At 35.7% G+C, this 13,383-nt stretch overlaps 1 protein-coding gene across 1 annotated transcript in view; it reads right to left on the reverse strand.

Annotated features, from left to right (window-relative positions):
* Positions 1–399: 399 nt before the first annotated feature.
* Positions 400–13,383, reverse strand: part of LOC121419542 — a 30,209-nt gene continuing 17,225 nt past the window's right edge. The window contains exons 11-17 of the mRNA XM_041613998.1: positions 12,017–12,127; positions 10,598–10,903; positions 9,160–9,459; positions 6,620–6,871; positions 5,199–5,450; positions 4,271–4,375; positions 400–2,370 (exon numbers count right to left, since the gene is read on the reverse strand). Coding sequence (XP_041469932.1) covers positions 2,228–2,370; positions 4,271–4,375; positions 5,199–5,450; positions 6,620–6,871; positions 9,160–9,459; positions 10,598–10,903; positions 12,017–12,127 — 1,469 coding nt within the window. The 3' untranslated portion in view covers positions 400–2,227. The remainder of the gene's footprint in view (positions 2,371–4,270; positions 4,376–5,198; positions 5,451–6,619; positions 6,872–9,159; positions 9,460–10,597; positions 10,904–12,016; positions 12,128–13,383) is intronic.

The raw sequence follows: 13,383 nt of genomic DNA on the forward strand, positions 1-13,383 counted from the left end.
ACTTTGGTCATGTGACCTGAAACTCGCAAAGGATGTTCGGTGATACTTGATTACTCTGTCCAAATCACTAGCTTAATAAAAAGTTAAAGTTACAATGGAAATTAAACAAATTCTCCTAACGTGTTCAAAGTTCATTAAACCTAAATGACCTTTGACCTTGGGCATTTGGTCTGAAACTATGGCAGAATGTTATCCTTAATGTGTAAGTTTCATGAATTAGGACTATATACTTTAAAAGTTATGAAATTTCAAACACTGAACCCTATGTTAAGACTTTGATACTGATCCCCCAACACGGTCTAAGTTCATGACCCTAAATGACCTTTGACCTTAGTCATGTGACCGTAAAGCAAGGCAGGATGTTCAGTAATACTTCATTACTTTTATGTCCAAGTTTCATGAACTAGGCCCATATACTACTATAAGTTATGATGTCATTTAAAAACTTAACCTTAAGTTAATATTTGAGGTTGACGCCACCGATGCCGTAGGAAAAGCGGCACCTGTAAACAAAATCTAGATTTATATTTTTCATTCGGTTGCATATCGCAACAGGCTGCCATTTACTGATCTACGTATAAAAGGAAGGGCAAAGGTGACTTCGCATTTACTACATGTACGGGGATACTCTCTACAACGCATCGACTCCTTTGAAAATGGAAATTAAAATTACAATGGAGAGGCGAGAGGCTTTTGTAGACAATTGGTGAACTGGAGCAGCAGATCATTAGAAGATCGGACGAACAATTGCAAATGTCGCTGTCCAGCGTCAAGAGATTCCCATGCTGTCCCCGTCTGCCTACTTTCGACAAAACGTCCCTCAGCTCTCCATTGTGATTTGACTTGCATTTTCAGAGGAATTGGTGCGTTTTAGAGAGTGTTTCCGTTGTAGATGCGAAAGGTTCGAATGCCTGATAAAGGACAGATTATCCATTTTCGTTGACCTTAGCCAACCTTTCTCTGGTTTAAGTTGGGATCTCTGCCAGGCAAGGTCATGTCGCATTATTCTGTATATAAGAAGGTCTGTAGGCCGATGAAGTACGGTAGATTTCCCACATTCAGCTTGACTGACACTGTTATGCTGGTTTCCCCTGGAATCCAACAAGAACAACATCAGGGCATTCTGCAGCAGAACAGCTAAGCACAATGCAAGTGCCGTAAGTGTTCATGCACTGGCTCTCCAGTCATGCCAGGATGAACTACCATTGACGAGTGGATACAATGCGCGATATTAGGTATCAAAAAACACCCTAAACAAGTATTTTCCGTATGCTGAAAATGCACCCTTGACTATCGGCGTGTGAAACCCTACCCTTAACAAGTATTGGAACAAAAAGATACTCTTAGCAAGTATTCCCTGAATTGAACCCCTAAACAAGTACAGCGACATGTTTAATTGTTATGTCACGGTCGTCGGTTTTACCTCTACCCAAATCATTGGGTTGGTACGGCCCCACCTTCCAAACCTCGCGCAAATCGTACTCTAAACACGTAGTATTAACTGTTGGAGCAAAAAGTACACCCTTTTTAGAACATTTTCTTCTTTATACCCTCTCAAATTTGACCCTTAACACGTAGCTTTCCTAGCGAAACAGATACCCCTTTTGACACCCTCATTACGTTACGTACGTAACGTGCCATATCTTGAAAAAGACATCCTTTTACGTTTTTTTGTTCGCGCATGGTATCAACTCGTCAATGTAATAATACAATAATAAAAATAATAATATAGGTGGCCCCCTGGCGTACACCTCACTTTCTCGACGTGCTGCTAAAATAACAGTAAAGAGTTTTCACACCACGAAGCAGAGCGCTCAAGAAGATTAACAATGTACATGTACTGTCAAATGCCCTTCATAACAAAGAGAAACCATCAAGTTGTCGAAAATTGGTGAATCCAAACAGCCGTTTCGTCCTGGACATGTCAAGCGACAGATTTGCCGTTTTTCGTAAGATCCGAAACTTAGGGAGGAATTGCTGTTCTGGTTCATCGATCTCGACGAAGACATCCCAGTTGTTCATTGTTATTTAGCGGGCGTTTTCAATACATTTACCGTGTTCTTGAATCTGTTCTGCTTACCGGTGTGAAAACTTGCTAATGGCCGATTAAAGGCCACACCAAGCTACGTATACCACGTGGTCACAGTGCTCAAGGGCAATTCCCATTAGTTTCGGAGCATGTACCTGGTCATCCAACATGTCCAGCATCTTTGGTCAACTTTAATAGTTAAAAGTGAACCATAGCTCTGGCCTGAAAGGCAATCCTATCATCATCTGGGCCTCCGAAAAGGTCTAGCGTTTCCGAATACGAGAGAGATGGTTGCGAATTCTCCTTTATCCCATTATCATTTGTTTCATTTTGTTCATCACCTGTTCAATGAAAACCATAAAGCTTAAATAGGGGCGATATATTTTGATGCGAGACTGGACATATCATTGTCATTATTATCACACTTGGCAAATAATCACAAAATATACAAACATCCTAAATCTAGTTGAAGTCATAGCGCCCCCCAAAGGAAATCATTATTACAGTTTATTACTACGTCGTAATGTGCCTTGAGTTGTCACCAGTGGCGTAATGAGCAAAAATTTATGAGCGGCCAGATATGGAATACCGTGTAAAATTTATCAAAAAGTTGCGAGCGAGTTAAAATTTCGATTTGTTCATTACAAAAATCAAATTTCGTGATAGACTTTAATGTGATATTCCGTGAAAATTAATATACATGTATTTAATTATATAGCGTCTAAAATGCGAATGGTTCCGTAGTTTTGTCCTAAACATTCAAAATCCATGTCATATTCATCATACTCTCTAGATTTGTAGAGGAACATATTTTGAAGAAGTTAAGACATTTAAAATATGGGGTCCATATGCTCGGTTTTCCAAAGTATTGCGAGTTGTTATTTTTCTGTTATCCAAGTTATGCAAATGGTTCGAAGAAATCCCGAACTCGTCTATTCCAGTGTAGTGTTTACATTACAATTCGTTTTATGGTAACTCCCGAATCAGTCAGAGTGGCTGACCTTATAGACGAAAGATATTACTCTCGGGCCTTTTTGTCAAAGTGGAGACAATGGCAGAGTAGGGATTCCAACTCACAACATCGCGATCCAAAATTTTATGTAGTGACATGAAATATTTTTTTTTTATTTTCCATGTCTTCCCCTCACTTTATATTTTTCACTCGTCTTTCTCCTTTTTCATGTTCTTTAACCCTTTTTTTCTTTCCTCTTTTTTGGGGGATCCACCAATGAAATACAAATTAAAAAAAAAATGTCAACTCCCGCCTCATTAGTCTACTGTAGTTATATAATTTGGAATATATACAGGAGCGTTTGGCAATAAATTAAGTTGGATCCAAATTGGCTTCCTTATTCCGATCTTAAGGTATCACTTTTCAGTTCTCTTATTTGTTTCATGCTGGAAAATTATGACACAATTTCCAATTATATTTTCATTTGCCAAAAAAAACACTATAAATGCTGGAAAAAACTAGCAATAAATATCTGGGCCTCGTCTGACAAAGAATTGTATTTAATCCACTAAATTTTAATAATAATAATAATAACGTCTTATTTACCCAGGGTAGCCACTTCAGTTAGGAAACTGCTCTACCAGCGGGCCCTGCATAACATAACATGTTATCATTACCCTTCTCCAATCTAAATGCTGAGCGCCTAGCAAGAAGGCAGAAGGTCCCATTTTTATAAGTCTTTGGTATGACTCGGCCGAAGATCGAACCCACGACCTCCCGTTCATGAGGCGGACGCTCTACCGCTGAGCCACCATGCCCGGTCAATTTCAAATTTCAATTAGATGGGAAATATGACATTGTTGGATTTTGACTATTGAAATCCAACAATGTCATATTTCCCATCTAATTGAAATTTGAAATTGTCTCTTAATTAAGATATACAAAAACACATTTGTTGAGAAAACTATGCATGCAAGACTATCATTCCCAGTTCCAAGATATTTTAACAGATATATGCATTGTAAATGTGGGTGATACTGGTTTGCTATAGGTGTGACTGGACAGATCAATCAGAACTATTTGTAAGATGAAGCCAGCAAAGAGATCCATTAGCAATACTGCATTTTGACATACTCTGCCATCTAAATCCTGATCTGTTAACAAACATAGAGTCAGTTTAATTCCTAAGTAAACTTTACACCATTTCCGTTTAAGCAGGACAGCATAAGAATTAATTTATCGTCCCTGAATATAAAGAAAAAAAATGAAATAAATCAATTCACGTATACCTTGATCTTCCAGATCACAACTCATGCTGGCGTCATAGTTCTCATCACCGGCCTCCTCTGCTGGAGATTCTACTCTTATGATCGCATCCTTTCCTTTCCATCCACCTATAAGGATTATAATATCAGATTTATAAAGAAAAAAAAATCATAAAGTTCAGCCTTTGCAGCCTCATCATCATTCTCGTCGTGTCATTAAGAAATAACTGTTTGGATCATGATTTTCAGTTTCTTCTTCCGTGTTTTGTTTTTATTCTTGGGCGTGTTACTGTAAAAGTATTTTTAGAATAATTTAATAATTTAAATTAACAGTCAATGAAAAATGACATAGTTATTATATATGCATTTGAAGAGCTGGTATAATCAGAATGTCTATTGGTGACACAATTATTTGCGTTTAAGAAGTACTCCAAGGTGAATAACAATGTGATTAGATTTGATAAAGAAAAAACAAATAAACAAAACATTGTAAATTAGACAAGGAATACAAATGTTATGCCATTTTAAAGATTTTCATTATTTGGAATTACTTGAATTATTAATTGCTTTAACATAATTTATCATAATGGAGAAATATCATTAAAAAATGTATGGAAATATTAAATAAATATTGATATCATGTAATAACGTAAGGTAAAGTGGGAACATGACATCATTAGCCTATAGTCATTACGACGTGCATATAACCGTTTTTCACTAAACGTCGCAAAAATTCAATAACGCTTACGGCAGCTGAAATGGGGATTGAGCTGCAAGGAGCTCCAGTCCTCACCCCTGCATTTTTTTTTAGTAAACATTCCCCCAAAACGTAAGAAAATTACCATCACTTTGTCATTCTATGCATGTTCATCTCGCACCCCCTTATAACTTTTAAAAGCATTTCATGGTCCCTGACATTAAATTAAGATTCCATAAGATCCTTTCAACTTACCTGCCATTATCTCATGAGCAAATGGATAGAATCCTTCTTTGAGAAGATCGTTGCTCAATGTTATTGGACTTTTTTGAAGAAACCCAAAAAACTTCTTTTCAGCCACCCAGGCGGTTATAATATCATGAGGGTTTAAATCTGTTTCCAACTTCTTGCCAAGGCCTCTAGTCAGTGTATCCTGTACTCCCTCTGGAATGGTTTTTGCTAGCATTTTTGATACTTGGCTGTTTATGACGTTGTTCCGAAACTTTCCTGACAAAGAAGAATGAGGATAGTGGTTTAAAAAATGCCTATATTACGAGTGATTGAGTGAGTTATTGATTCATTTTTGTGTGCGATAACTTGAGTAATTAATGCATTAACGGACCGTTTAATTCATTAACTGAATGCATGGATTTCATTTACAAAGACAATGGAATAAATGGCTAATGTCAACATGTCCAATACAAGTCCTATATTTAATCAGTTTTATTCATTTTGTTATTTAAACCGGTATTAAAAACAGTAAAAATTGACGATATTCGAAGTTACTATTCAACAGAATATTATATCTGAAAGAAATGGTAAGGGAGTGAAAAGATAAGAACTTGTAGGTAGGGCTCGCTATGAGAAAGGAGATCATCTGTAAGAAGTGATATCTCCTTGCTATAAGTAACAAACAAGAAATAATCAGCAAAGTAAAGTAGTAAGAGTATAAACAAATATGTCAAATATGAAAATACAAATCCACTAAAATGCCTTGGAATACAGAGGAATACGTTAGAAATGAAGAAATATTTATAGTAAAAGACAGAAAGAAATACATAGTGAGAAATATGGTTTGAATGAAAGAGAATGTTCGTTTATTTCCTGAATTAATCACAGGTTTATAGATGAAAGAACGAATTTCCAGTAAACACTGATTTCACAAGAAGGTCTGTAAAATTAAAATGAATTGTCCCAATATCATCCACGATATCATCTAGATCTTTATATATTAAGTGTATTAAACTAAACTTGGTCAAATCATGAAAGCAAAGCTGGAGAAAAGGCACTGTAAATCTGAAAAAAAAAAACAGATAAGCACATCGCTCGAATATTGTGCTTATTTTCCAAATTTGTCAACAATCACACAATTTCTACAACATTACTTTTTAATAATGTTCTTATTTGATTGATTTATGTACGAACTCACTTTGAAATCGTTAGGAGTGGCATTCATCTATAGGACAATCTAATCATAACAATAATGACTATGACATGAGTCAAACTTTACTATCAAAGTATATTAACTAAGTTCTATTCATTTAAGGGGGGACTATTTTGGCGATACACCATGTACACTGCAGGGAATACAACAGTTAACATCTCAATTAAGAATAAGCAAATAATGAGTAAAAACTTAGTAAAAACCCATAATCATGATTTTGATTCTCTGTTACCTGAGATAATACCGAGTGCAAGCTCCTTCTCGCCCAGACTGTACATAGCATCAGCCAAAACCATGCGATGATTGAATGATGAGTGGCGGACAATGTTTCTCCATCTTTGAAGTACAGATTGACAGCTCTCCTCTCTGCCATCAGGACCCACTGGCTTGGAATCATCAGAAACACCGAGTTCCTTTGCTAATTTCGCTGGATCAACTCGCTTCTCTTCTATTTCTGCTTCATCCGCTAGGCTTATTTCAAATCCTATTTGATGCAAGTGCAATACAATTTTCAATTGTTTAATGCTAGCTAGAACATGTAGAAGATATCGATATCTTTTCGAATTTCGTTAAAGGAGGTTAAATAATAGTTGAGTAGAAACAGTTATACGCACATGCTAATCCGCAAAGTTTTGTGAAAATTAAGCAAAATCGTTCTATGCTATTACTAAAAAAAAGATTTTTCTCGTTTAATGATACACCTATTGTTGGGGATGACCTGCCCCTTGATATAACCACACAAGATCTATCCTTTCGCATTCAGATACATAGGCTACACATAAAACAAGTATTCTCCCATCAATATACTACAGGTTTTTCGGAACACATTTTAGCGAAATAACAGTTTCACTGTAAAACTAATAAAAATCCCTGTAAAATGCTATTTTTGCAGTATAGTGACTTTTGAAAAAAGTTGTACGTTTATCTTTGACATGCACTCAATCATGCATCACCCAATGAATCTATCAAATCAAAATTGTACACATAAGTTACTTTTATTTTTCTTCATAAAACTTTTGTTGTGATTCTCCTTAAGACGACAAGAACACACTTGTCGAAACATTTGGCTGATCTTTTTTTTCAGATTTAACATTTGCCAAAGAAAGATACACGGTGTTCGGTGAAACCTACTACACTATTCTTTTTCGCCATGGAAACCTTCAGAAGTTGTTGTTATAAATTGAGATATGATGATAGAAATAGGAGAAATTGCAAGAGTTAGAAGCATTTCATTACATAAAGGTAAATGAGTAGCATCATGGAGTGCGTGATATGGGGGTGTGCTGTATACAGGTTTGTGTGTGTGTGCATGCAGAGGCGTCGATCGGGGGGGGGGGGGGGAAGGGGGACGATGAAAACATTGGGGTGGCAAGCATATCATTTTGCCCCCCTCCATTATTCCGTAAGTGCCAGGATAAAGTTGTAATGTTACACAGAAATCAGTAAATTAACCAAACAACATAAAATTTAGTTTTAACATCTACTGTTACAGTACAGCATAAAATCAAGATTTCTCCGCGCGGGAAATGGTTCCATCTATTATTGCAACCTTTTTTAAGGTAGGCCCTGCATTTAGGCAGGAATCTCATCATATAGGCATATAATTCCTTTCTGCCAATGAATAAACAAGAAAATTGTAAACCCCTTTTCCATAGGTCGATCCAAAATACTTGCAAATAAACTTTTGTAACTGGGAATAGGATGCATGGGTCAATATAATTTTAAAAATGCATGCGAGTGCAAGTAATTAATTTTAACAAACTACAATAAAAAAAACCCTTTCAATGACAGTTGATCAAAATTTTCGATTCGATACTTGCGCTCGCATCCATTTTTAAAATGATATTAACCCATGCATCCTATTCACAGTTATATCAACATCAACAAATTTTGCGCTCTCATTAGGCTTATTAGATTTATAAATAAGATAATAATATACCTTACGACATTATTCCTAATTATCAAATTGTACCTTTCTCAGATTGGAATTTCGACAAATTTCATCTTGAGCTTAGGAAGAAGAATTGGAAGATATTTATCATTTTCATATGTGATGACATTATGTCATTAAATATCCCCGTACTAAATCACAATAACACAATCGATATATCAGCTCGCGCTTTGCGCTCGCTACATTTATTCTTTGCGATCCATATCCACTTCACAATTTCCCTACACAGTGCTTGAAATAGTTCATAAATTGACCATTCTTCACATCGGATTATCATTTTTTTTCAGCTCGCGCTCCGCACTCGCATGATTGACTTTCATAATAAAAGAAACGTATTTAGAATGCTTAGAATCCAGGTCGCATTATTCATGGAAGATACACAATTACTCATCCTTTTTCATGATTTGCAAAACATGAATACAGTGTCCCATTTTAGGTCTGCCAATTTGTTCCCACTCGCACTTCGTGTTCGCATCAATTATTTAGTTATAAACCTATCCTTTTCATGACTACAAAAAAGTGCCTAGAATTTATGTGCTAAATGACTTTGCAAAAAAATGTGCAATTGTTGAGATATGAGCAAAATAAGAACGGAATTCCATAAATTGTTTTTTTTCCAAAATAAATTATATTAAAACATTGTCCCATTTAATATGCCCTCTTGTGTCAGTTTCAGAAAGGATAAGTTTATTTCAATGCACCAGAACTAGATCTATGATAATATGGTGGCATTTAACCTTGATTTTAAAGAATTTTTCATGAAATAATTGTTTCTTGCAACTACTAAGTTTCTTTACCTTTAAGAGAAATTCGTGACTCACCAAACACTATCGACCTTGCCTCTTCAAGATACCCCGCTACCTTCAAAGCATTCACCATTACCAGCCTCTCTTCAATGCCCATTGCGTGTGTGCCTGTATGATTCATCTCGAGTAGCAATTTTCCTGTACCTTCCCTCAGAACGTTTGGTCCAAGTTCATGTCTGTTACAAGTAAGCTCTGCATCACTTATGTTGAGTGATTTGGCAATGGGATAAACGTCTGATAGGACTAGGCGATGAGCTAATTCAACGAGTTCTACATCGAATATTTTGTCTTCTCTCACTTTTGCAATAAGACACGCTATAAAGTAAATAATAATCAAAATAATCAATACTTTCGTCTATTTCTTACTTTATCAAAAGCGTTCTGAAATATACACAGTACTATCTCTTTTTTTCTAATCTCAGGAATGACGTATAACTACTAACCTAAAATACTGAATGTAAATGGCACGTGATCTACATATCACGCTGAGGTGTTAAGCCACCACGTTAGGCGGAATCTGATTAATATACATGATATATAGCTACATGTACGCCATTGCAATGCAAGGTTTTCTCGGTAGAGTCGCCGGTCTGTTTGACGTGCGGAGAGATTACTGAGTTTTGGCGTCGCGATGCAGAACGCTTTCAAGAGCATAGAATTGTATTATTAAATGTTCTTCACGACAAAGAGGTACCAAGAAGTCTTTCACGGCAATTGTTGAATCAATATAACAGTTCCGTCCTGGACCCTGGAAAACGGCATATTTGTATTTTTTGTCGGTTCCGAAACTTAGACTTCCCGGCTGATCATTGTGATGTGACCTGCATTTTCAATCTGTTTCATGGGTTCTTGAATTGGTTCTGCGTCGCGAAGCGAAGACTCTCTCTTGCATGATCAGTGACGTCAATGGTGGAATAGTGCAACAGTCCAACACTGACATCACGGCAAAGCAAAATTTGATATTTTTGCATTATACCTAATATGATGCTATTCGAAATAATCTCTATACAGGATTCCATTCATGTTATAGACCGTCAGATCACACGAAAAGGCGTGCGTGTTATAAAGTTTGAATTACTCTAAGTTGTACCTGTAAATCAAAACTAATATCAAATTATTATAATATCTGATAGAAAATGACATAAGTTTGGTAATAGAACGATTGTCGAAAAACAAATCACCTGATATTCTATACTATAGTCTGATAGTTGTATGATGCTAATTGAAACAATCACTATACAGGATTCCGTTCATGTATTGTGTGTGATATAATGGACTATCAAATTACATGAAAAAGCGTGTTATAAAGTTAAAATTACTTTAAGTGATATCGGTAAATCAAGTTTAAAATTTGTTGAGCTCAATCAACTCAGTGTGATATCTGATACAAAATGGCACACATGTAACCTTGGTGATTGCAGTATCTTTGAAAAAAAAATCAAATGTTCCTTACCATAGTGTGGTGCTTCATTTTGCAGATTCTGTCTTAGAATATATCTTGGGCTTTGCCTATCCTGTAGAAGCTGTTTCATAAACAATATAGTATTACCACGTGTATCTCTTTGTTGTATAACGATATCGTGATGTTGACTGTCAATGACCGGTTTCAGCATACAAATGATTTCGTGGTCGGAAAGTATCGTAAAGTCCAGATTCTTATGTTTTCTATCTCCGTACCGCTCATGCCAATATGTCGAAAGAGCTTCTCGTCCCCCATAGCGACAAATACGCTCGAGTTCATCTTGGGAAATACCTGTAACTGTACAAAAAGGAAAATGCACACACCGGAATCGGGGATAATTTTCATTGTTCAATGTTTTTACAGAGCTCTCGTCCGATCTCTCTTAACTAGTTCCCATGCTGGTTTATATTAATCCAATATAAATTTTAAGTAAAGTCTGTGGTTTGTTTAGATCGCCTTCTGTTATTTCCTCTAGAATTTGAACTCTGAATAATTTTATTCCTGGGTTCGAATGAGATGTATTCCGTAAATATTATACCGCATGAATAATGTGACTTGACTTCGAACTAAAACGGGAGAAATTAAAAGAAATGAATTATTCTTACTGAAATCTCCTTACATGAGCTCGGAAGGAAGGTGATTTTTTTCAAGATGGCGTCTGGCGGCCCCCTAGGGTTTGACCTGAAGGTGCCCTTACATTGCATAATAAATCAACAGAAAATTGATTCTGCTTTGATTTTCCTTTATTCTTGGGCAAGGGGTTCATTTTTTTTTATTTTCAAGATGGCATCTGGCGGCCATCTTGTATTTGACTTGAAGATAATCTTATATTATATTGTAGTTTTATTGTCCAACTTAATGGGAATTTATTTTGTTTACGTGCAAACATACAAATTACAACACATAAAGAAAATGTGCATAATCAAGGAGCAAAAATATAAAATATCGGCGTGCACATAATACATATTCATTCTTATACATATATAACATTGCGAAAATGATAAAAGAAATGAATTATACACACCCTTAAAAAAGGGTTAGTCCTTATCTTTCTGGGGCTAGGGCTTCAAAAGTTATGTTTTAATTCAAGACGGCATCTGGCGGCCATTTTGGATTTATGTAAATTAGCAAATTGCCCAAAGTTGTCGTTTGTGCAACCAAGCTAAATTTGTTCTAGAACCCCATAGGCATATGAATCAAGGACAACTTCATCAGAAAGAACATTTCTAGGTTTGTGTAAAGAGTCGATGAGACTGTCAAATCGAATATTGACAAATCCAATAACTGTAGCCTGGTGCAAAGTCTTCGAAACGGGTCATCCGTAATACAAAAAGGTTTAGGAACGAACGAGATCGAGGGCAGGATGAAACTTTTGAAAAAGGAGTTGCGAAAATAAGTGTCCGTACTTACCTTGTCTTGATTCACTAACTCCCTGACGTCGCTCATTGGTAATTGTCACGGAAGCTTGATGTGTTGTAATGGGAATCAGGAATTCACTCTGTTCTCTGGTTATGAAAATATCTGTGGAAATCAATAACTTTATTCAATTACATAATCCATTTTGAGGGAAGCTTTGGCAATGTCCTTGGAACTCAAAGAACCTAAATATTATTTTTTACGTTTTTTGATTTATCAATGATTTATTTTTGTTCGTGGTGTCCCGATTCGTATTAGGAAAAAATGAAAATTCATTTATAAGGCACGGGTGAAAAGTGCACTTCGTTTTAATTCAATTCTTTGGACACATGCAAGTAGGAAAGAAGCAAGCCTCTGAAATAATTTTAAAAAGTGTTTTCTTGACGAGAATTGTGGTAGAGTCCTATAAAAAGCAAAAGAGATCCTGACCAATAAGGAACATGCTCTCTATAAATATGATTTGATGAAGTCAGGCAAACTTTTGAGATCACCTCCCGGCAGAACGGCACTCGTAAACTGTTTTGTTCCTCTTTCAATTCGTATATTTGATAGCCAAACCTTAAATGGTATTAACCCCTCCGGCCTTTATTTTTATTTCACTTGTATTTTATATGCATCAATGTAATTTTGTGTGTATCATAAGACACTCTCAAAGGTTTTCTACGAAGTAAGTGAATTTCTCTTTGCACTTGATTGCACTATGGACATTAAAAATATCTGAATCTGAATCAATCATTCACCAAGGTCATTAGCTGTTATAGGGAAAGTTCCGAAAATAAATTTCTTCTGAAGGAAAAAAAATAATCTATTTATCCAGATCATCCAAGGGGATGTTCCGTAAAGAGTCGATGTCACGTAATCAAAAAGAAGATAACGGACATTCAAACATAATAAATCTACGTAGAATTATAACCTGGCAAGGGAGTTAAATGAACGCCCTTGCTAGTAGAGGATGCATGAATTGTCAAAGCAGGTGTACTTTACAGAATGAAAAACATAATTCCTCATACTACACTTGTTTTACTATACAATTCATCAATATTGCCGTATATATCGTATTGCAATATAGTTTGGGCAACGTGTGCAAAAACTAAAATTCATACAATATAGTTATTACAGAAAAAAGCAATTCGAATTTGTACTAACTCGCAATATTTATCACACACAAATCCATTATTCGATAAACTAAAGACTCTAACTATTTTTGACATAAATTCATTTCAAAGCTTACTGCTTATGTTCAAATACGTAAATAACATGCTCCCACCTTCATTTCACAATTTTTATACTATGAACACATCTATCCATTCATACCCTACGCGGAACTCTTCTAATTTCCATTTAATCAACCCCAAATTGCT

Source organism: Lytechinus variegatus, chromosome 8 (genome assembly GCF_018143015.1).
Source record: "Lytechinus variegatus isolate NC3 chromosome 8, Lvar_3.0, whole genome shotgun sequence".
In the NCBI taxonomy this organism is placed as follows: domain Eukaryota; kingdom Metazoa; phylum Echinodermata; class Echinoidea; order Temnopleuroida; family Toxopneustidae; genus Lytechinus; species Lytechinus variegatus.